Raw genomic sequence first — 23,245 nt, 5'->3', positions numbered from 1 at the left:
CTACATCAGGCACCCAAAGAGCACCAAACCAATACTACACAGGAAACACGAGGTTGTCAGACGCTCAACTCTAAGTCGCATACACAGTGGGAGATTTACAGACGCTAATTACACATGAGGATCGGACAGGGTACACATAAGACACAGGTAAACACACGCGACAATAAGGAAATATAACCATTAGCAATAACAACAACAATACAAGGGCTATTTACAAATGCGCGCGGGGCATGCTGGGACATGAGCTCCGCCGGTGCTGCAGTATTTTTTATCACCTCAGTGGAAAAATACCTTCTTATCAATGGACCAGAGGTGTTGCCATGAGGTGAAGTTCTGACGGTAGGCCCGAATGTACCGTCAAAAGCTGTCTGACAAACCAGAAAATCCTGTTGTGTGGACTATTTCTTGTTGGTTGTTGTCGTAACGCACGTAGCAAAAAGAAAGTGTTGATATATCATTTAAAGTTTTACTGTTTCTCATCTGTAAAGCACAGAATATTAATTTGTAAAATGTAACACGGTTATCTTTCAGTATAAACAAAGTTGACCTGATTAAAAAAATATTATTTTCACACTGTTATGGTGTAATTTTAACTGTATTGTACTGGTTTTTATATTAGTTTGTTTGCGTTTAAACTACAGTAGTTTAACTCTACCAAAAAAATATTTTTTAAAACATATTTTTACTGAAAAATGAAGTTGTTTTTTGTTAAGCATTTTACAAAATCTTAATGTCAAATATACGCTGCTCTATTGTTTTTCCTTTTACAGTTTTTTTATGTCGTTATTTTACAGAATTTCTCAGTTAATTTCACGGACATTTTTTACAGTGAAGGCAAACAGGTCCTGGGTGAGGAACTAGACGAAGTGCGGCATAATTGAAGGCATGTGGGTCCCCCCACCAATGGGCTCACCACCTGTAGGAGGGGTCAAATGGGTCGAGTGCAGTGCAAGTTGGGCAGTGGCCGAAGGCGGGGACCTTGGCGGTCTGATCCTCGGCTGCAGAAGCTAGCTCTAAGGACATGGAATGTCACACTTCTGGTGGGGAAGGAACCTGAGCTGGTGCGCGAGGTTGTGAGACCTCGCCTGCCCTCCCCCCCCGATCTGAACCCGAGCGGTGTTTTGTTAGTGGACTTCTGTGCTCGTCACGGATTGTCCATAATGAACACCATGTTCAAGCATAAGGGTGTCCATATGTGCACTTGACACCAAGACACCCTAGGCCACAGTTCAATGATCGATTTTATTGTCGTGTCATCAGACTTGTGGCCACATGTATTAGACACTCGAGTGAGGAGAGGGCGGAGCTGTCAACCGATCACCACCTGGTGGTGGGTTGGCCCCGCTGGTGGGGGAGGAAGCCAGTCTGACCTGGCAGACCGAAGCGTATAGTGTGGATCTGCTGGGAACGTCTGGCGGAATCCCCTGTCAGAAGGATCTTCAACTCCTACCTCCGGCAGAGTTTCGCCGATGTCCCAGGGGAGGCGGGGCATATTGAGTCCGAATGGGCCATGTTCGATGCCTCCATTGTGGAGGCAGCTGGCCAGAGCTGTGGCTGTAAGGTGGTTGGTGCCTGTCGCGGCGACAATCCCCGATCCCCGGCTCAGGGTAGGAAAGCGATACAGCATCAACACTGTTTATGGTGGGGATGGTGCACTGCTGACCTCAGCTTGGGACGTTGTGGGTCGGTGGAAGAAATACTTCAAAGACCTCCTCAATCCCACTGACATGCCTTCCAATGAGGAAGCAGAGTCTGGGGACTTGGGGGTAGACTCACCTATCTCTGGGGCGGAGGTCGCTGAGGTGGTTAAAAAGCTCCTCCGTGGCCGTGCCCCGGGGGTGGATGAGATCCACCCAGAGTTCCTCAAGGCTCTGGATGTTGCAGGGCTGTCTTGGTTGACACGCATCTGCAGCATCGTGTGCACACCAGGGGCAGTACCTCTAGATTGGCAGACTGGGGTGGTTGTCCCCCTCTTTAACCCCCTGGGGTCGGCGGTCCCGCCGGCGGGACCTGACAGAAATTTCGCCAAACCGTTTAAATAACTCTGCGAGTTTTTGTCATATATACATTTTAAAAACACCCTCAGAAACCTTGGACGGTCTACTTTTCAAATATGTAGGTAGAAACTAAATATATTTTCACAGCTTCGGGATACAAATAGAAAGAACAAGAGTGACTGACTTAAGCATCTGCGTCTCGAAGCAGCTCTGATCGCCTTCCCACTTGCAAATCGCGCTATTCGCATGATAATAACATGATAATCCGACAGTTAATATTGGGTAAAGAAATATGTGAATACGCCCATTGCGATCAAAATAAACAAGAGTACATGTCTGGGTAGTGTTTACAATGATCGGCTACAATATGGCACACGGATACGTCTCTGCCACTGAAGCTTTGCGCCAATATGGCTCAGTGGGCTAAGCCTGTGTGCCTGTAATCACCTAGTCGGCGGTTCAAAACCAGCCCATTTAGAACGTGAATAGCGATCTTCAGCTGTGAGCGGTCCTACACACTCCCGATGCAAGTAAAACAAAGAAAGGTGGTATGGTTTGCTTTTTTACCTATTTAACCTAATTTTAAAAACTTTAATACTTCCAACAATTGAAGTTTTGAAAAGAAGACAGATAACGGATTTAGTCAGTGTTTTTTTCATGATTCTACATAATTATTTCAGCGAGATATAAACTGAAATACACAAGAAAGATACGCGGTCGACAATGCCCTCATCCCCAGAGCGTTAATAATAGTCACTGCATCATATTTATCGCTTTCTATGTTTATATGGTCACAGTTTTTCATTTTTCATTCCATCTACCAATAAACTGTGAAAGGGATTTTATTGTTGCTACTTTTCTTGTGTTTCAAACTGCCTTTCCAAAGTAATGGGTGTGGGGTTAAGAAGGGGGACAGGAGGGTATGTTCCAACTATAGGGGATCACACTCCTCAGCCTTCCTGGTAAGGTCTATTCAGGGTGTTGGAGAGGAGGGTCCGTCGGGCCTCGGATTCAGGAGGAGCAGTGTGGTTTTCGCCCTGGAGGGTGCGTGGGAGTTTGCCCAACCAGTCTACATGTGCTTTGTGGACTTGGAGAAGGCATTTGACCGCGTCCCTCGGGGAGTCCTGTGGGGAGTGCTCCGGGAGTATGGGGTGCGGGGCTACTTTATAAGGGCTGTTCGGTCCCTATACAACCGGTGTCAGAGCTTGGTCCACATTGTCAGCAGTAAGTCGGACTCGTTTCCGGTGAGGGTTGGACTCCGCCAGGGCTGCCCTTTGTCACCGATTCTGTTCATAACTTTTATGGACAGAATTTCTAGGCACAGCCAGGGCGTTGAGGGTGTCCGTTTTGGTGACCTCAGGATTAGGTCTCTGTTTTTTGCAGATGATGTGGTTCTGTTGGCCTCATCAGACTGTGACCTTCGGATCTCACTGGAGCAGTTCGCAGCTGAGTGTGAAGCGGCTGGGATGAAAATCAGCACCTCCAAATCCGAGACCATGGTCCTTAGCCGGAAAAGGGTGGAGTGCTCTCTCCGGGTTGGGGAGGAGGTCCTTCCCCAAGTGGAGGAGTATCTCGGGGTCTTGTTCACGAGTGAGGGAAGGATGGAGTGGGAGAACAACAGACGGATCGGTGTGGCGTCAGCAGTGATGCGGGCGCTGCATTGGTCGGTCATGGTGAAGAAGGAGCTGAGCCAAAAAGCAAAGCTCTCGATTTACCAGTCGATCTACGTTTCTACCCTCACCTCTGGTCATGAGCTATGGATAGTGAGCGAAAGAACAAGATCGCAAGTACAAGCGGCCGAAATGAGTTTCTTCTGCAGGGTGGCTGGGCTCTCCCTTAGAGAGAGGGTGAGGAGCTCAATCATTATCAAGAGACTCAGAGAAGAGCTGAGCCAGATGAGGTGGCTCGGGCATCTGCTTAGGATGCCTCCTGGACGCCTCCCTGGTGAGGTGTTCTGGGCATGTCTCACCAGGAGGAGGCCCCGGGGAAGACCCAAGATATGCTGGACGGACTATGTCTCTCGGCTGGCCTGGGAACGGCTCGGGATTCCCCCGGAAGAGCTGGATGAAGTGGCTGGGGAGAGTGAAGTCTGTGTTTCCCAGCTGAGACCGCTGCCCCCACGACCCGACCTCAGATAAGCGGAAGATAATGGATGGATGGATTAATATGTTATGGTAATGAGCGACAATGACCCATGTACAGTGGTACCTCAGTTCTCGAACTCATTAGAACTCGAATTTCTTAAAAGTCGAACCAACCAGTTCGAAAAAAAATTAAATAGAACTCGATCTGAATCTCAGAAGTCAAACCGTGAACGCGGACCTAAAATAACTTGTACGCATGGGGAAATGAGTCACGCAGCATGTTTCTCAGCGGAAACAAAAGGTAAGGCTTCAATCTCAGCTTCGCATTTGCTGTGATAGCATTGTGCATGTTCACACTAGCTGAATACATATATTTAAACAGTAAAAATACATTTAGACAATGATAGACAGTAACAGTAATTATTATATAATAATCAATAAAATTCGATCACAACTCGAACTTTTTAGGATTCGATCCGGAGTTCTGAATGGATTAAGTTCGAATCCTGAGGTACCACTATACTTCCCTTTGTGTTAATTCTGTATTCATTTGGTGGTATAACAAAGCCATACAGAATTATGTTTGTCCTTTGAGGGACCAATATAGCTTTAACTACAAATGCCTTTTAAAATTCCTTTTGCAAATGTTCATGTTCATTTCCATATCATTGTATTCCATATTGATTATAAAAATATCTATTTTTTAAGAGATTCAAGAAAGCATCTGTTTGTTTTTGAATATTTCCATTCAACTGAAGCAAATGAAGAATTTCAAGCAGCAAAGTTAAGCAGCCAAGTAATTCAGCAATAAAGAGTTCATGGAGTATCTGTTTGGATGTCATATCTCTTAGCCCATTTTAATTCACATTTTCCCATAGCTGGATAGTTACAAACATTCGAAATACACATTATACACACAACATTCAAGCAGCACAGAGGTACAACCATGACCCTTTGTCATTGCTGAAGTACTACTTACCTTTAACAACCAGACTCAGCAGCATCACAAAGCACACACTTGTCCCAAGAGCCATTGCTTCCAGTAACGCTCAGCCCGTGTCAGAGAATACAAGTGTACAGGTATGTGCACTTGCTATCAGCTAATTTATACTTTGGATTGACTTCACTGATTGAGTCATAACCTTCTGTTTCCTTGTTGTTGGCATTCCAGTTTTGATACATTCCAATTATACTGGGCTAGGCTATGGGAGACAAAAAGGCATACAAATAAGTGCAGGGAATGTGAACTTTTCGGAATGACTCAGATTCATTAATCGTATTCTCTGGATGGGGAACACATTGTATTGGGACCAGTCAGACAATTCCTCAAAACAATAATAGTATTTGATGAATCTTTTTCAAATTTTATGGATGGCAAACTAGAACTGATTAAATTTTGAGAAAGACTGCCCCAAAATTAACTCTATAGTGATGACAAAAAGGCACAAATATGGTGAATCTCAATACATTTAAGACAGATCAGACGTATGCCTCACCCCCCATAATAATGATTCTTTTGAAAATACTGTCTAAATAGCATATACCACAGTATAATGTATGCACAATATGATGGTATGAAAAATTAAGTATTCCTCTACTACTCTAGTGTAGGGGGAGATAGAGGTTGGAGGGGGGAGGGTAAGGAGTAGGGTTAAGATGGGGGAGAGTGATGGGGCAGTCCATGGAATAAATTGTTGTCATGTCAACAGAGTCTACTTCATTCATAACCCTTGGTGTGATATTAATTTGAATAACAATAAGACAAGTAATGACACTCAAAATTGCATTTTCATACATTTTTTCATGTCTTTATTGCTTGATCATCCAAAATCAAAGTCCTTGCATTTAGTAAGTAGTAGAACTTTGTTTATCAATAATAATCATCACCATACTTTTTCTGTAGCTGCTGATTAGTCTTGCACAAGTCTGACAATGCTTTCTTTCAACATTGTTTCATATCATTGATGTTTTGTGATTCAACTCATTAGCAATAGCAGCTCAGTTTGGTTGTGGTGGTCTGAACTCTGATTCCACAACACAAAGTTAATTTCTTTTGAAGCCATTCTGTGGGTTCGCTTATCTGTTTCGGGTCATTGCCTTGTTGCAACTGATGTTTTTCCTCCAAACTGACAAACACCCAAGGTTGCGAAAGCCAACATAACATTAAACCTGTTTCTTTCTGTTTATTTTTAGATATGAAACCGTGGGCAGCAGACAGTGTCCACTAGTAATGAACATATAAAATGAGAAAACATACTCATTCAGTGACACATTAAATAATAAGGACGAGGGGACAAGCACTAACATCTTGGTGACTGCAACACACACAGAACAAGGTTAAAATAACCATTTCTAAAAAAACTGCACCCAGTTACCGTGACTGAAAATTAGTTTCAGCCTGACATTATAAAACATACTTCCCTAAATCCAGAGATTGTTATAGGAAACTAGTAATTATTTGGTCTTGGGGTTGCTGATTGGGATGAGATGTACAAGAGTGTGTAATTCTGGCTAACTCAGAAACAAGAGATGCAGTATGCGGTATGCTGCAATGCTTTTTGTTTTGTTTTCTTTGTTGTTAAGCACATTCTTGTGACACTCTTGGAGATTCTTTCCTTCTATTTTTAAAGCTGACAGGAACAGAAACCAAAATTCATTAAATACAATTCATAATAATGCTAACCAGAAATATGTATAATAAAATGGGTATGATGAGACATTATTGCCATGACTATAGTATTAGATTGTACAAAGGAATGACATAAATAACACGACGGATATTGAAAATGTAAAGGGCTTATTCTGGTAAAGCTTATGAACGTATGGAAGGCCGGAACCCATTTACAATCCACATACAAGCAATTACAGATGACACCTCTGTCAGGTATGGATTTAAATAAACATAAAATACACTGATTGTGTGTAATTATACACAGGATAAACCCAGATACAGGTACACTGAAGCACAATGCCAGGGATGAGACACCGGTACACCAGAAAGAAACCCAGAGACAAAACACCAACAGATCAGCCACAAAATTAAAACCACTGACAGGTGAAGTAAATAATAGAGGTGTGAACCTTCACTGGTCTCACGATTCTATTCGATTACGATTATCATGTCAGCGATTCGATTCGATTCGATATCTTGATGCATCGCGATGCATCACGATGCATCCCATCAATTTTTCTACATTACTTCACATTATATTTTCAAATACAAATACAAGCAGTGAGATGTAAGCTCCCATTTTTATTTAACCTGAAAATGTAAACAGAAATTGTGATATTACATTAAATTGTAAACAGAAACAAAGAATATAGACATAGCTGGATTTGGGATTTCTCTGGCTGGTGGTGTTGTTAGCATCTCAGGGTGGAAACGGCTAACGTGATTTTTTAAGTTGGTAGTGTTCCCAACCTATTTAATTTTTGAGTGACAGACTTTACACACCGCATGCGACTTGTCCAGTTCATGCTTCCCAATCTGTTCATAAAATCCAAAATGTGTCCAGATATCAGCTTTTAAAATGTTTGGAGCGTTTTTAATCTCTCCGCCATTCTCGGCTGGCACGCATGCGGTGAGTGCCGTCAGTGAGAGTTACTCCTACACGGAGCAACGCTGTACTCAGATCAGGCAGCCACAGTCACTACCGGAACTACTTTTTAACTAGAATTTTTATGCCACCACCAGAAAATCACCAAGCAATGTCATTATGATATAATCGATTATTTTCTGTCACTGCATCGATGCAGAATCGTCCACGTCTGCATCGCGATGCATCGATTATGAGATTAATTTCAACACCCCTAGTGAATAACATTATCTAATTCCAATGGCACATCTTTGGGTGCCTTTATGTATAAAGCTTGTGAACAGTCAGTTCTTGAAGTTGATATGTTGGAAGCAAGAAAAGTAGACAAATGTAAGGATCTGAGCAATTTTGACAAGGGCCAAACTGTGATGGCATCTCCAAAATGGCTGGTCTTGTAGGGTATTCTCAATATGCAGTGATTAGTATCTACCAAAAATAGTCCAAAGATGGCCAACCAGTGACAGGGTCATGGACACTCAAAGCTTACTGATGCACGTGCGGAGCAAAGGCTAGCCCATCTGTCCAATCCCACAGGAGAACTACTGTAGCACAAATTGCTGAAAAGGTTAATGCTGACTGTGACAGAAAGGTGTCAGAACACACAGTGTATTGCAGCTTGCAGTGTATGGGGCTGCATAGCTGCAGACCGGTCAGAGTGCCCATGCTGACCCCTGTCCACCACCAAAAACAACTACAATTGGCAAGTGAGCGTCAGAACTGACGCAGGCGGACCCGTGGGCGACTGCTGAGCAGGAGCTGGAGGACCCAGCCAGGGGAACTGAAGGCGAGCCAGGGGGCAGGGCGGGTAGGACCCTGGCGTAGGTGTCCTCTCCCTTTCTGGGAGACCGAGAGGTGGGGACGCGGCCGGGACCTGCCATGCTGGGGTGGTGGGGGAGGAGTCACAGGGGAAGTCAGGGTAATCCCCAAGGGGTCCCATTTGAGCTCCTCCTCCATCTCCACTAAGGGGATGGGAGCCAGGGGCATGAGGGCTGGAGCAGGAACTGGGGGGACTAAAGCCGGAGGGTCAGAAACCTCGGGGGGCGGAGCAGGGGGTTGCGCCTCAGGTGCAGGGGCCGCCTTTTTCAGGGACTTGGGGATCCATGGGATCGCATCCCCAACAGACCTGGCCCCTTTCACGGCCAGGCACGTCCCCAGGAAGGGCCGAGCTGCCGGTGCTGGGACAGGTATAACGCAATTCCTCATCATCTGCCTTTGTAATGCTGGCCCCAGTTTAGCACACAGCTCCAAAAGGATTGCTCTTGGAAATCTGAATCGACTTAGAAGCCAGTTATCATCCTGGGCCTGAATACATGCTCTCTTCTAATTCTTCCATAAGCTATGTCTTCCAATAACGCAAGAGCTGCCATGGTAGTTGTAATAGTTCGGTCATTTTATGCACCGTTTTATTGTTACAAATTGATTAAAAATCAGGTGCCGTACATTTATAAACAACATACAATTAATGTTGGTGTATTTGATAAAGTCAGCGTCATGATTGTCAGTTTAAAAAGGGAAACCACAGTAGCAATGACTTGCCACTGAGTGTCGTCCGTTTACAAAACCGAGCAGAAATGTGCGTACGCCATGTCTGGAGCTACCATAAGAATGTGTGTAGTGGTACGCCAAGTTTCGTTTTTATACATCTCGACGTGAGTGTGGAAACGGCCGTACGCAACATTTTCGTGCGTACACACCATTTATACATGAGGCCCCAGGTTCTTACATTAGAGGAGACTGATGCTGTTTAAATGTCTCTTATATGCAGTGTTTCTTTCTTGGGGTGCAGTATTCCTCGAATTTCCTTATTCACGGCTCTGTTCTGTCCACATTGCCGTCGCTGGAAGTGACACCTGAGCCTGCTCGCCGGCACAGCAAAGCAGTAGTGAACACTGAAGCCTTTCCAGTTTGCCGTCCATTTCTTGGAGGACAGGTACAGACAAACTTGTCGTATCCATTTCCTCCAGTTCTCCGAAACGTTTCCTTCTAGGTTTAGAGTGGTGTTGAACACAGGCAATCCCTGTCCATTCACACTGACGGCACACTTTTCAGTTCTGACACCATCTTGTATTTCTCATCAGCAGCGTTTCTCACAGCATGGTGTTGTATTCAGCCATCTATATTCAACAACCGCCACTCCCCCCACGTCCACTAGAGGTCACCCTTGACAAATTATAGTTTCGAAATAACTTTTATGTTGAAATCATGGGAACATGAATAGTACAACTGAATAGTTCCAACTATGCTTGTTGGGAAACGTACCCCTGAATAGCACTTACCTTCTTAGCCCATTAGTAATAAATAACCTTACATCTGTAGCTGTCATTGTTTTTTTCTCAACAGCTGCACTTCTGGAAACTCTGCATTCATACCCCTTAAGAGAGAAAACATATATTGCAGGTTGTGCAGGTTCATTGTGCTTGAAAGTGGACTGTTGTATGTTAAATTTGGAGGTGTAGTTACGACTGTTACATAAATCTAGGATTTTTTATATCAGCCCATTTCACCACTTCTTACATATATTTGAAAGGGGGAGAAACCATGTTTGAGATTCACTGTATGTCAGATATAGGTGCCAAACTCTCCTTATTCAGTTATGCTGAGGTGAAGTCAGATTTTCATTCCATGGCACCCTATACAACAGCAAATTAAAAGAAAAAAGAAAGAAAACAGGAAAAGCAGAGGATTGTTTTGCCAGGAAATGCTTGCATATGCTCTTTTATAATAATAAATCTCAAACAACAATAATGATTCATACCTTGAGTGATTACAGAAGGTAAACATGCCTTACCCTTGTCTGTTTAGAAGAACCAGTATGTCAGCCGTGTACTGGAAGACGGACATTGGTTGGTTGAAACACCGGAAATGCTGTGAGTGACGTCAGACGCGGGAGACTTGGCGGAAAACTTGAATGAACAGCGCGGACAGCGAGGGGAATTTGGAATCACTCGAAGAATACATTGACTGGTACTTCGACGCTATAGTCATGAAGAAGAACCTAAATACATCTTCCCTGGCCAAAAGCGAGACGCCGTCATCTAAAAGAAGTCGCCCGGCAGACTCCCCCGGAACAACTTCGCCGACTAGAAAAGACTTTGCCGACATCCTGGATTCAATCGACAAGGGATTGTCCAGCTTCGACGCGAGGTTGTCTCTGGTCGAGATTTTACATCATGAGCATGAGAGATAATCTTGTGTTTTCAGGCATCCCGGAATCTGCTGAAGAGGACGCATAAGTTACTGTTAGAACATTTATCAAGACCCACCTGAAGCTTCCGGAGGATACTGTGGAAAACATCTGCTTTGAAAGAGTCCGTCGGCAGGGAGCTAAGAGGCCTGGTGCCCTGAGACCGCGTCCTATCGTGGCTAAATTCGGATATTTCAAGCAGAAGCAGCAGGTGAAGAGTCGCGGCAGGGAGCTGAAAGGAACGGACTTTGGCGTAAACGACCAGTTCCCCAAAGAGATTCTGGAGCGACGCAAAGTTCTGTTCCCAATCCGACGCAGCTCCATTCAGAAGGGCTCCCGAGCTGTCATCGCCGTGAACAGGTGTTGTGCCGAATTCTGAACCCCTCCCGTGAAATGCACCCCCTGTCGGGAGCGCGCACCGCTCTTTTCTTCGATTCGAAGGGGGAAAAGACGTAGTTCCGTCAATCTAATTATGCAACAGAAATATTAAATTTCGCTTGCACATTTAGAAGACCTTTATCACTGTTTCACTTCACGAAGGGTCAGGGTAAAATGCGGACCGTTTACAAACAGCGGATTCCGTGTTTATAAACAGACGTGTCGCAAAAGACGCACGCCGCGTAGACAGATCACGTGGCATAGAAAGAAACCCATACGACGTTACCTAATCACGGGGTGCGTTCGAGGTGTGTCTGCAGCTGACGCCACGTGGAGCGTGATCTGCCGTCGGCTGCAGGGGTGGAGTATACGCTGGATGTAAACACTGGGGTATTCGAGGAGCTCAGGAAGGCGCAGCAGCTGCGCGTTCAGCCAGTGCAATTTTGTCATCCATATTACAGAGTACAATACGATTGTCCGAAATCCTTATTGTTGTTAATGTTTAACAATTATTTCATTGTTGGTTTTTTTGAAAAAAAAAAAAAAAATTGAAAATATATAATTTGTTGAGCGTTCTCTAGTCGTGTATACTGTAATTTGCATTTGGACGTCCAGCTACCATGAACGTCACAGTTTGTGGGTGCCTGTTCTGGATGAGTAAAATAAATCGTAATAAATCAATAAATAAAAATGTTTCTTTCACCAATAAAGTGTATTCTTAAGTATTTTTGTAGATCTCATATCGAAACACTATCGAACTATATCTTAGTGTTGTCTGGTTTCATTTTCTCATATAAGTAAGGCTACTGTACACCTTGCAAACACTCATGTGAAATATCTACACTATTATAGAAACGTCACATTGGTTGGCACTGTATAAGTCATTATATCAGAATTAATACAAGAAAGAAAAAGAAAATTGCAAAGCAGATCTGTTACATTTAAACATGGAAGTAGCATGTAGAAAATAAGTCCCCCAGGCTTGGCATATACAGTAGTAGTGGAAAAGGCTAAATTTGTATTTTACGAAAACATTTAAAAGTGTTTGGGGCAGGATTTGTAATTATCCATTTTGTCCTATACACTGTAACAATAGGGAAGCTGCCCTACATAATCTAAAAGTCCACAGAAGTGGCATGTAGAAATGAGGCCCCAGAACATGTGATATATTGCCAGGAAGGTCAGAATTTGTACTTTACAAAAATTTAAGATTGAAGATTCAAAAGGTTTATTCGTCATGTACACAGTTGTACACACACAACATGTAGTGGAATGTAACCCTGGTCACTCTGAGCAGCTGTGCATGATAAGAGAGTAACAAAATATAGAAAAAAATAAGAAAAATAATATGATAAAAAATATATGAAATGTTCAGCTGTACATAATCTATACATAAGTGATAGGTAAGAGGTATTTTGCTGTGCAATGTGCAAGAGGCCTGAGGTATGTGCCAATGATTTGGACAGTGTGAAGCAGTACTTAGAAGCATTGAGTATTGTCCTGATTTAGGAGCTTTATGACCTGGGGGAAAAAGCTCCTCTTTAACCTTTCCGTTCTGGGATGCATTTCCCAAGACCATAGTGGAGCAACACTGTTGTAAAGTTGCGTAGTTTGAACTACAGTTCTTGAGCTGTAGTTAGAAGCTTAGTCCCGGGTAAATACATCAGCGATGGTGGAAAATGCAGTCTAATAAGGGTATAGTCACCGTGTAAGTAAGAAATTTAATAATCTTTCATAACTAATAAGGAATAATTTAGCTCTACAATCACATATAATGTGAAGTTGTCTGAAAATGTAGTTTGAAACGTAATTGTTGTGTGGGTCTCTGGTCATAAGTATGGTAACTGTCGGTAGTGAGCAATAGGGACACCTTGCTGGGTGATGCGGGAAGAATCCCCTGTGTGACCCATCTGTACGTTGACGTCGAAATTCAACTCACCAGTGGCACTTGCACTCTCATCTAGCACATATTGTATGTTCTAGTCACTCTTTGGCTTCTTCTCATGTTTAGAAACATGTGTGAACAGTTTTGAGTCATTGTGTTTAAATGATGACTACTGTATGGTGGCTGTGCTGAACTTCTGCAGCCTGTGTTTTCTATTTTGCATCAAAGTTCACCACAGTGCAAAATGTGTTTTGATGAATGGGAATGTGTTTAGAGTTTTGCTCAAATCTGCAAATTGTGTTTAAAGTTTCACCAGAAGAGTGATTGATTCAATAAATGAGTTTTGGCAATTGGAAATTTTGTTCCAAGAATGAGGTTTAGTCTTTTAGCAATTCAGAAAAACTGTAACAGAAACATAAGGCAAGGTAAACTTTAACTTACCAAAGCTCCTTGGGAAGGTCAAACCAGATGTGTCCAGTTTATACAGATACTGCACAGTTAGGGGTAAAAGGCTGTTATGGGCAGGGTTAATCAATTGTACAGTTGTGCTTAAAATGGGGGTATAAAATCCTTCAAATACTACAAAAGTTATGTAAGAGAACTTTTGTTTTTTGTCTTGTAAACAGGTACACCTACTCTTACAGTTTTAGACTTAACAGGTTTTAAAGAATTTTATATTATATTATATTATATTATATTATATTATATTATATTATATTAACATGACTATAGCGAATGTCTGTCAGCCCCTTTTGACAGAAGGGCCTTTTAGCTATGTTTTCATAGAATCTGAGCCGGAAAAGTCAGATTGCTATGCCAAGAGTACAACTAATTTGAGATAATGCAAAAAACAGTGTTTGTGAAGTCATTTGAAGACTGAATTGTGTTACAGTGGAAAAAAAACCCACAACAGCACAATAAAGGGCAAGTGACTCAGGCAAAGTCAGTCAGAAGGGTGTGTGAACATGATTGGCAAACTGGGTGATAAGTATAATGATGAATGCCTGCTCACCAGTAAGTTTATGCTTATTTCCTTACAGTATCTCTTGAGGAGGCCTGCCAATGGTGTGGACAGTTTCAAAATAAAGATGGTGACTGGGTGAGGAAATTACTGTAGTCATTTGATAGATGGGAAAATATGGCTACTTGTCCTATACTGTATGTTGTTAATCCCACTGTAGATACTCTGTGATGGATGCCAGAGGTGGCAACACCGTGTCTGTACTGGCATGACCAAGAGCCAATTCAAACACAGAACAAATGTTAAATGGTATTGCACAGCTTGTGAAGAGGAGTCTTCTTTATAAAAATGCAGCCACACTACAGTGGTATGCAAAAGTCTGCAACCGCTTGTTAATTTAGCATTTTTTCCAACTTTTGACCTTTTATTTTTAACCCCTTCGTTGAGCCAATATATTTATTTGAAAACAGTGTTACAGGGGACACAGTAATAAAAATCAAGTTTTTATTCTAGCTTGAATTTACTTTTCTGAGTTTGTTTGTTAAAGCTCCCATGTCAATTGTCTTATTGAGTAATATGCGTAATGTACTTCTCTGGCCAAAGGTGCAAAATAAATGTGTATACTTCATATATAGTAGAACAGACATGCGTCAAGCTTTCTTCATGTTCGTGTAGGTGGCCTTGAAAAAGGACATTTTGTGTCTCAGTGATGGCTCAGTATCTGCTGGACCACACTTTGTTCTCCATCACCTGCCTGCACCGTGTTGGCTTTGAGTGAACCAGTTTGATGAGGTGATCATGGCAGATAACATGGTTCCAGGCTGCAATGAGTGACTCAGTCAACTCATATTTTGATTTTGGATGTCTCTTGGATATCTCCAAAGCCACCTTGTGCCACAAGTTCTCAATCGGATTCAGATCGGGAGATTGGGCAAGCCAGTCAATTGATCGATGTTGTTCTGACGCTTCCAGTTGATCACCTGTTTGGAGCAATGGCACGGTGCATTGTCATCTTGGAACAGGAACCAGCTTGTAAACAGCTGCTGCACTGACGGCACCATACACTTTTGCAGTACTGTGATGTACTTGGTCCCACTGACCATGCCGTCAACGATGTGCAGACGTCCGACGCCACTGGCAGCCATGCAGCCCCAGACCATGACCTTCAAAGGATGCTTCACAGTGAGGTTGAGGCACTCAGGCTTGAACTCCTCTCCAGGAAACCTCCTCACATAGGTGTCGGCCTGGCTACCAAACAGGCAGAAAGTGCTTTCATCGCCGGAAAGCACCTTTTCACATGGACCTTTCACATGTCCAGCGTGAGTTCTTCCGTGTCCAGTCAACCCGGTTGCACCTTTGGACATCAGTCATCAGTGGTTTGTTGCGTGCCTTGCAACCCCGCAGACCAAACTGCGGGCACCGGCAACAAACTGTTGATGAGGTGACACTGACATGACACGGTGAGGTTAACTTGTGACTTCTCAATGGAATGCGTCAAAGTGCATGATCCTAGCATGATGTTGATGCATGTGGATGACCAGACTGAGGCGTGTCTGGCACCAAACTCGCTTTCTTCTCATGTACAATCTTTACAAGTGCTCTGTGACTGCAGCCGACTTTGTTAGTAATCTGGCAGCATGAAAATCCATGAAAATTTGTTGTTCCAAGGAATATTTCTTAAATAATAGTTTATTTTCATTTTTAATTCTTCATTCTGCAAATGCGGATTTGTTTGTTTAATAAATGGTGTTGTTCAGAAATCTACAAAAAGTAATTTGAGAACATGGCAATTCACTACTTTTCATGGTTCAAGGGCCCCTAAACATGCAATTATCTAGTTGAAGCTGGATTTGAACCAGCAACCTCTGGATTACAAGGCCACATACTTAGACTACTGAGCTATACACTTACACTGAACTAGCTTAAGTTGTAACTTTTCAAGTGGAATGAATTGCAATGTACCTGACTAATACTCATTAAGGTCAGTTCATTTACAGTTCCTACTTTCAAGAGCCAGCCAGCCAATCTAATTAATTTTTAAGTATTTCTCCTGTAATATGTAATACACGTTTAAGTTAATTTCCAGGTAAGCATTTCAGGCAAGGCAGTGCTCATTGACACAGATTATAAAGTTTGTTTCACTCTGCAGCTCCTGGACCTGCCCACTCTCCTGAAGACCAATAGTTCTGATGTATATTTGCATAGCATGACAGGGTGCTGCCTTTGTTTTAACCTTTTACCATGATTTAAGCCAGCAATATTCCAATTGCTGACACAGATCCCTAGCCTAAAAGCTATTACTCTGGGCCAACAAATGGTTAACAATACATGGAAGAGACTTATATCTGTGGCATTCCATTTTCAGTTGCGGTGGGTTTCTAAATTTGGGCTTCCAAAAATCAAGCCTAATAAAATTATTAAATATTAAATGAGCAAATTGATTTGATTTGTCCTTCTATCCCACCTTGTGATCTAAAAGCAATGAGGCTGCCACACATAATATCTGCTCTATGGAAATACACTCCCATAGCCACTAGGGGAGCTCTCACCTTCTTTCACAATTGTGTTGTGCAGTCTAACAAATGGCCCTTAAGCCATGAACAGTAGTGAATGTAGTGAATTACTATGTTCTCACATTACTTTTTGTAGTTTTGTGAACAACACAATTTATTAAACAAATAAATGTATGGTGTATGTTGCCGTCAGTGCAGTAGCTGTTTACAAGCTGGTTCCTGTTCCAAGATGACAATGCACCGTGCCATTGCTCCAAACAGGTGATCAACTGGAAGCGTCAGAACAACATCGATCAATTGACTGGCTTGCCCAATCTCCCGATCTGAATCCGATTGAGAACTTGTGGCACAAGGTGGCTTTGGAGATATCCAAGAGACATCCAAAATCAAAATATGAGTTGACTGAGTCACTCATTGCAGCCTGGAACCATGTTATCTGCCATGATCACCTCATCAAACTGGTTCACTCAAAGCCAACACGGTGCAGGCAGGTGATGGAGAACAAAGTGTGGTCCAGCAGATACTGAGCCATCACTGAGACACAAAATGTCCTTTTTCAAGGCCACCTACACGAACATGAAGAAAGCTTGACGCATGTCTGTTCTACTATATATGAAGTATACACATTTATTTTGCACCTTTGGCCAGAGAAGTACATTACGCATATTACTCAATAAGACAATTGACATGGGAGCTTTAACAAACAAACTCAGAAAAGTAAATTCAAGCTAGAATAAAAACTTGATTTTTATTACTGTGTCCCCTGTAACACTGTTTTCAAATAAATATATTGGCTCAACGAAGGGGTTAAAAATAAAAGGTCAAAAGTTGGAAAAAATGCTAAATTAACAAGCGGTTGCAGACTTTTGCATACCACTGTAGTGTGGCTGCATTTTTATAAAGAAGACTCCTCTTCACAAGCTGTGCAATACCATTTAACATTTGTTCTGTGTTTGAATTGGCTCTTGGTCATGCCAGTACAGACACGGTGTTGCCACCTCTGGCATCCATCACAGAGTATCTACAGTGGGATTAACAACATACAGTATAGGACAAGTAGCCATATTTTCCCATCTATCAAATGACTACAGTAATTTCCTCACCCAGTCACCATCTTTATTTTGAAACTGTCCACACCATTGGCAGGCCTCCTCAAGAGATACTGTAAGGAAATAAGCATAAACTTACTGGTGAGCAGGCATTCATCATTATACTTATCACCCAGTTTGCCAATCATGTTCACACACCCTTCTGACTGACTTTGCCTGAGTCACTTGCCCTTTATTGTGCTGTTGTGGTTTTTTTTCCACTGTAACACAATTCAGTCTTCAAATGACTTCACAAACACTGTTTTTTGCATTATCTCAAATTAGTTGTACTCTTGGCATAGCAATCTGACTTTTCCGGCTCAGATTCTATGAAAACATAGCTATAAGGCCATTCTGTCAAAAGGGGCTGACAGACATTCGCTATAGTCATGTTAATATAATATAATATAATATAATATAATATAATATAATATAATATAATACAAAATTCTTTTAAACCTGTTAAGTCTAAAACTGTAAGAGTAGGTGTACTTGTTTACAAAACAAAACAAAAGTTCTCTTACATAACTTTTGTAGTATTTGAAGGATTTTATACCCCCATTTTAAGCACAACTGTACAATTGATTAACCCTGCCCATAACAGCATTTTACCCCTAACTGTGCAGTATCTGTATAAACTGGACACATTTGGTTTGACCTTCCCAAGGAGCTTTGGTAAGTTAAAGTTTACCTTGCCTTATGTTTCTGTTACAGTTTTTCTGAATTGCTAAAAGACTAAACCTCATTCTTGGAACAAAACTTCCAATTGCCAAAACTCATTTATTGAATCAATCACTCTTTTGGTGAAACTTTAAACACAATTTGCAGATTTGAGCAAAACTCTAAACACATTCCCATTCATCAAAACACATTTTGCACTGTGGTGAACTTTGATGCAAAATAGAAAACACAGGCTGCAGAAGTTCAGCACAGCCACCATACAGTAGTCATCATTTAAACACAATGACTCAAAACTGTTCACACATGTTTCTAAACATGAGAAGAAGCCAAAGAGTGACTAGAACATACAATATGTGCTAGATGAGAGTGCAAGTGCCACTGGTGAGTTGAATTTCGACGTCAACGTACAGATGGGTCACAGAGGATTCTTCCCGCATCACCCAGGCAGCAAGGTGTCCCTATTGCTCACTACCGACAGTTACCGTACTTATGACCAGAGACCCACAAAACAATTACGTTTCAAACATTTTCAGACAACTTCACATTATATGTGATCGTAGAGCTAAATTATTCCCTATTAGTTATGAAAGATTGTACAATTTTTTACTTACACGGTGACTATACCCTTCTTAGAATGCATTTTCCACCATCGCTGACGTATTTACCCGGGTCTAAGCTTCTAACTACAGCTCGTGAGTTGTTTGAAATACGCAACTTAAGGACAGTGTTTGCGAACGTTCCTTCGAACTATGGTTTTGGGAAACGCACCACAGAACGGAAAGGTTAAGGAAGAGCTTTTTCCCCCAGGTCATAATGCTCCTAAATCAGGACAATACTCAATGCCTCTAGGTACTGCTTCACCCTGTCCAAATCATTGGCACATACCTCAGGCCTCTTCCACAATGCACTAATATACCTCTTACCTATCACTTATGTATAGATTATGTACAGCTGAACATTTCATATATTTTTTATTTTATTATTTTTCTTATTTTTTCTATATTTTGTTACTCTCTTATCATGCACAGCTGCTCAGAGTGACCAGGGTTACATTCCACTACAAGTTGTATGTGTACAACTGTGTACGTGACGAATAAACCTTTTGAATCTTGAATCTTCAATCTACAAATTCCGACCTTCCTGGCAATATATCACATGTCCCAGGGCAGGATTTCTACGTGCCACTTCCGTGGACTTTTAGTTTAAGATTATAGATAGCAGCTTCCACATGGTTACATTGTACAGGGCGAAGTGCACATTTAGAAATCCTGCCCCGGGCACTTTCATGCATTTTCGCATAGTACAAATTGCGAGCTTTCCGGCAATATATCACATGTCCCAGGGCAGGATTTCTACGTGCCACTTCCGTGGACTTTTAGTTTAAGATTATAGATAGCAGCTTCCACATGGTTACAGTGTACAGGGCGAAATGCACATTTAGAAATCCTGCCCTGGGAACTTCCATGCATTTTCGTATAGTACAAATTGCGAGCTTTCCGGCAATATATCACATGTCCCAGGGCAGGATTTCTACGTGCCACTTCCGTGGACTTTTAGTTGAAGATTATTTATGGCAGCTTCCACATGGTTACATTGTACAGGGCGAAATGCACATTTAGAAATCCTGCCCTGGGAACTTCCATGCACTTTCGTATAGTACAAATTGCCAGCTTTCTGGCAGTATATCACATGTCCCAGGGCAGGATTTCTACGTGCCACTTCCGTGGACTTTTAGTTGAACATTATGGATGGCAGCTTCCCCATGGTTACAGTGTACAGGGCGAAGTGCACATTTAGAAATCCTGCCCTGGGAACTTCCATGCATTTCCGTATAGTACACATTGCGAGCTTTCCGGCAATATATTACATGTCCCAGGGCAGGATTTCTATGTGCCACTTCCGTGGACTTTTAGTTTAAGATTATAGATAGCAGCTTCCCCATGGTTACAGTGTACAGGGCGAAGTGCACATTTAGAAATCCTGCCCTGGGAACTTCCATGCATTTCCGTATAGTACACATTGCGAGCTTTCCGGCAATATATTACATGTCCCAGGGCAGGATTTCTATGTGCCACTTCCGTGGACTTTTAGTTGAAGATTATAGATAGCAGCTTCCCCATGGTTACAGTGTACAGGGCGAAATGCACATTTAGAAATCCTGCCCTGGGAACTTCCATGCATTTCCGTATAGTACATATTGCGAGCTTTCCGGCAATATATCACATGTCCCAGGGCAGGATTTCTACGTGCCACTTCCGTGGACTTTTAGTTGAAGATTATTTATGGCAGCTTCCCCATGGTTACAGTGTACAGGGCGAAATGCACATTTAGAAATCCTGCCCCGGGCACTTTCATGCATTTTCGTATAGTACAAATTGCGAGCTTTCCGGCAATATATCACATGTCCCAGGGCAGGATTTCTACGTGCCACTTCCGTGGACTTTTAGTTTAAGATTATAGATAGCAGCTTCCCCATGGTTACAGTGTACAGGGCGAAATGCACATTTAGAAATCCTGCCCTGGGAACTTCCATGCATTTCCGTATAGTACACATTGCGAGCTTTCCGGCAATATATCACATGTCCCAGGGCAGGATTTCTACGTGCCACTTCCGTGGACTTTTAGTTGAAGATTATTTATGGCAGCTTCCACATGGTTACATTGTACAGGGCGAAGTGCACATTTAGAAATCCTGCCCCGGGCACTTTCATGCATTTTCGTATAGTACAAATTGCGAGCTTTCCGGCAATATATCACATGTCCCAGGGCAGGATTTCTACGTGCCACTTCCGTGGACTTTTAGTTTAAGATTATAGATAGCAGCTTCCCCATGGTTACAGTGTACAGGGCGAAATGCACATTTAGAAATCCTGCCCTGGGAACTTCCATGCATTTCCGTATAGTACACATTGCGAGCTTTCCGGCAATATATCACATGTCCCAGGGCAGGATTTCTACGTGCCACTTCCGTGGACTTTTAGTTGAAGATTATTTATGGCAGCTTCCACATGGTTACAGTGTACAGGGCGAAGTGCACATTTAGAAATCCTGCGCTGGGAACTTCCATGCATTTCCGTATAGTACAAATTGCGAGCTTTCCGGCAGTATATCACATGTCCCAGGGCAGGATTTCTACGTGCCACTTCCATGTTTCAATATAACAGATGCTTTAATTGCAATATCCTTTTTCTTTTATTTATTTCGTGTATTAATTCTGATAAAATGGCTTGTAGAGTGGCAACCACGTTTCTACGTAGATATTTCACAGGAGTGCTTTCAAGCTGTACAGTATAGCTGTACTTATATGAGAAAATGTAATCAGATAACACCAAAACAGTTCAATAGTGCTTGGATGTGAGATCTACAGAAATACAGAATTACAATGAAATACTGACTGTTTGGTGAAAGGCATATTTATTTATTGATTTATTATGATTTATTTTATTCGTCAGGAATTAACAGGCATCCATGAACAGTGACGTTGGTAGCCATGGACATCCGATACATCTGTCTGACAGGACAAGAGAGGGGAAAAATGCAGATTATCCTCGACCAGTGAACGCTCAACAGATAATATATAGAACATTTTCACATGTTTAACAAATTAACAATGAAATTAATGTTAACATTAAGAACAATACGATTTCGGACATCCGTATTGTACTGACTGCGCAGTTGCACCGCAATGCTGAGCTCCTGTTTTTGTTTACGTTCGGCGGAATCCGGCGGATTCCGCATTTTACCCTGACCCCTTCACGAAGGCTGCATTTAACCCAAATAAAAGTTATAAACTGTGACATGTAGACGATGAGCCCCGAACGAGAACGTAGGTTATTTATTTATCTCGTCATCAGTTTACAAGTTTGAGAACAAGGAAGTCCTTGGCTTTAATAACCAAAGAAAATCACACAATATTATTCCTAATACTTATAAAATAATTTCTTTTTCTCCACAATGAAGACAATGTTCTGGTACAGTGATCTGAAATACCTAAACAAAAAAGATATTTGTCTTTATGACGGCTAAGCTGGCAGGAAATTCATTTCCATTCTTCCCTTTAATTCTACCACGAAATGCTGTTAGCAACCGACATATTTAAAGAAATAGATAACAATTAGTGAATTTCATGAATGCCATATCACGTGTAGCACGTGGGGTGAGGGGTTCATTTTACGGCAGCTTAATACTTGTTTCGTATTTAAACCCTTTTGTACCGTAAATAATAATACAACATCCTCTCCCACTGGGGCACTTTTTGTCATTGTCTAAAAGTTTTATTAGTGCTCTTTTTTAATTTAGCGAAACTAATCCAAAACTTGTCAATCACAATGAGTGATCCTTATCTTGAATGTAATGCATGTTTTTGCCCACAGGGTGTCGGTGTAGACCACGAAAGCAACCCAGATCTTAAGCGTACCCCCTAGTAACCATAAAATATACAGTGTTATTCAGTTAAACAATTTGATATTTGTGTTTTCAAAATAAATCAGTGGGTTTACAATGATTTTGGATGCGTTTAAGAGTAAAAAACTACAAGTATTTGATCGCTGCCGACAGTGAAATATGACAATTTATATAAGATATACAGTACTGTAGGCATTTCCGGCAAGACCGGATTCAGACGCCATTTTCTCTTGTTTACAAACGACTGTGCACGGCTGCTGGTAATCAAACACTGTAATTTGTAAATAATAGTTTGATTTCTTGTTGCATTTCGCCATGAAGACATTTTTCGGATACTCAATGACTAATAAATCAATGACTTTACAATACTTTTCGATGTGTTTTCAAAACTAAAAAATCACAAGAGTTTGAACTTTGCCGAGTCTTAGTGAAATTTGGCAGTTTATATAAGATATAGGCTTTTCCGGCTACACC

At 41.9% G+C, this 23,245-nt stretch overlaps 2 protein-coding genes and 1 long non-coding RNA gene across 5 annotated transcripts in view; all 3 read right to left on the bottom strand.

The window, feature by feature from the left end:
• LOC111842655 (transmembrane protease serine 9-like) overlaps positions 1 to 5,176 on the bottom strand; it is a 33,013-nt gene extending 27,837 nt beyond the window's left edge. The window contains exon 1 of one of the 2 annotated variants that reach the window (XM_023809506.2): positions 5,061 to 5,176. In XM_023809506.2, coding sequence (XP_023665274.2) covers positions 5,061 to 5,115 — 55 coding nt within the window. In that variant the 5' untranslated portion in view covers positions 5,116 to 5,176. The remainder of the gene's footprint in view (positions 1 to 5,060) is intronic. The other variant, XM_072705071.1, reaches the window with a different exon arrangement.
• LOC111836829 (transmembrane protease serine 9-like) overlaps positions 1 to 23,245 on the bottom strand; it is a 153,435-nt gene that overhangs the window by 58,708 nt on the left and 71,482 nt on the right. The gene's annotated exons all lie outside the window — the stretch shown is intronic.
• On the bottom strand, positions 9,063 to 10,947 carry LOC140581652 (uncharacterized). Its single transcript, XR_011984775.1, has 2 exons — positions 10,466 to 10,947; positions 9,063 to 10,307 (listed from the first exon to the last, which is right to left on the bottom strand). It is a non-coding gene; the product is annotated as an uncharacterized lncRNA (long non-coding RNA).

The sequence above is a fragment of the Paramormyrops kingsleyae genome, chromosome 22 (genome assembly GCF_048594095.1).
Source record: "Paramormyrops kingsleyae isolate MSU_618 chromosome 22, PKINGS_0.4, whole genome shotgun sequence".
In the NCBI taxonomy this organism is placed as follows: Eukaryota; Metazoa; Chordata; class Actinopteri; order Osteoglossiformes; family Mormyridae; genus Paramormyrops; species Paramormyrops kingsleyae.
The sequence above is the reverse complement of the archived record's forward strand: the minus strand, read 5'-3'. Positions and strand labels throughout refer to the sequence as shown.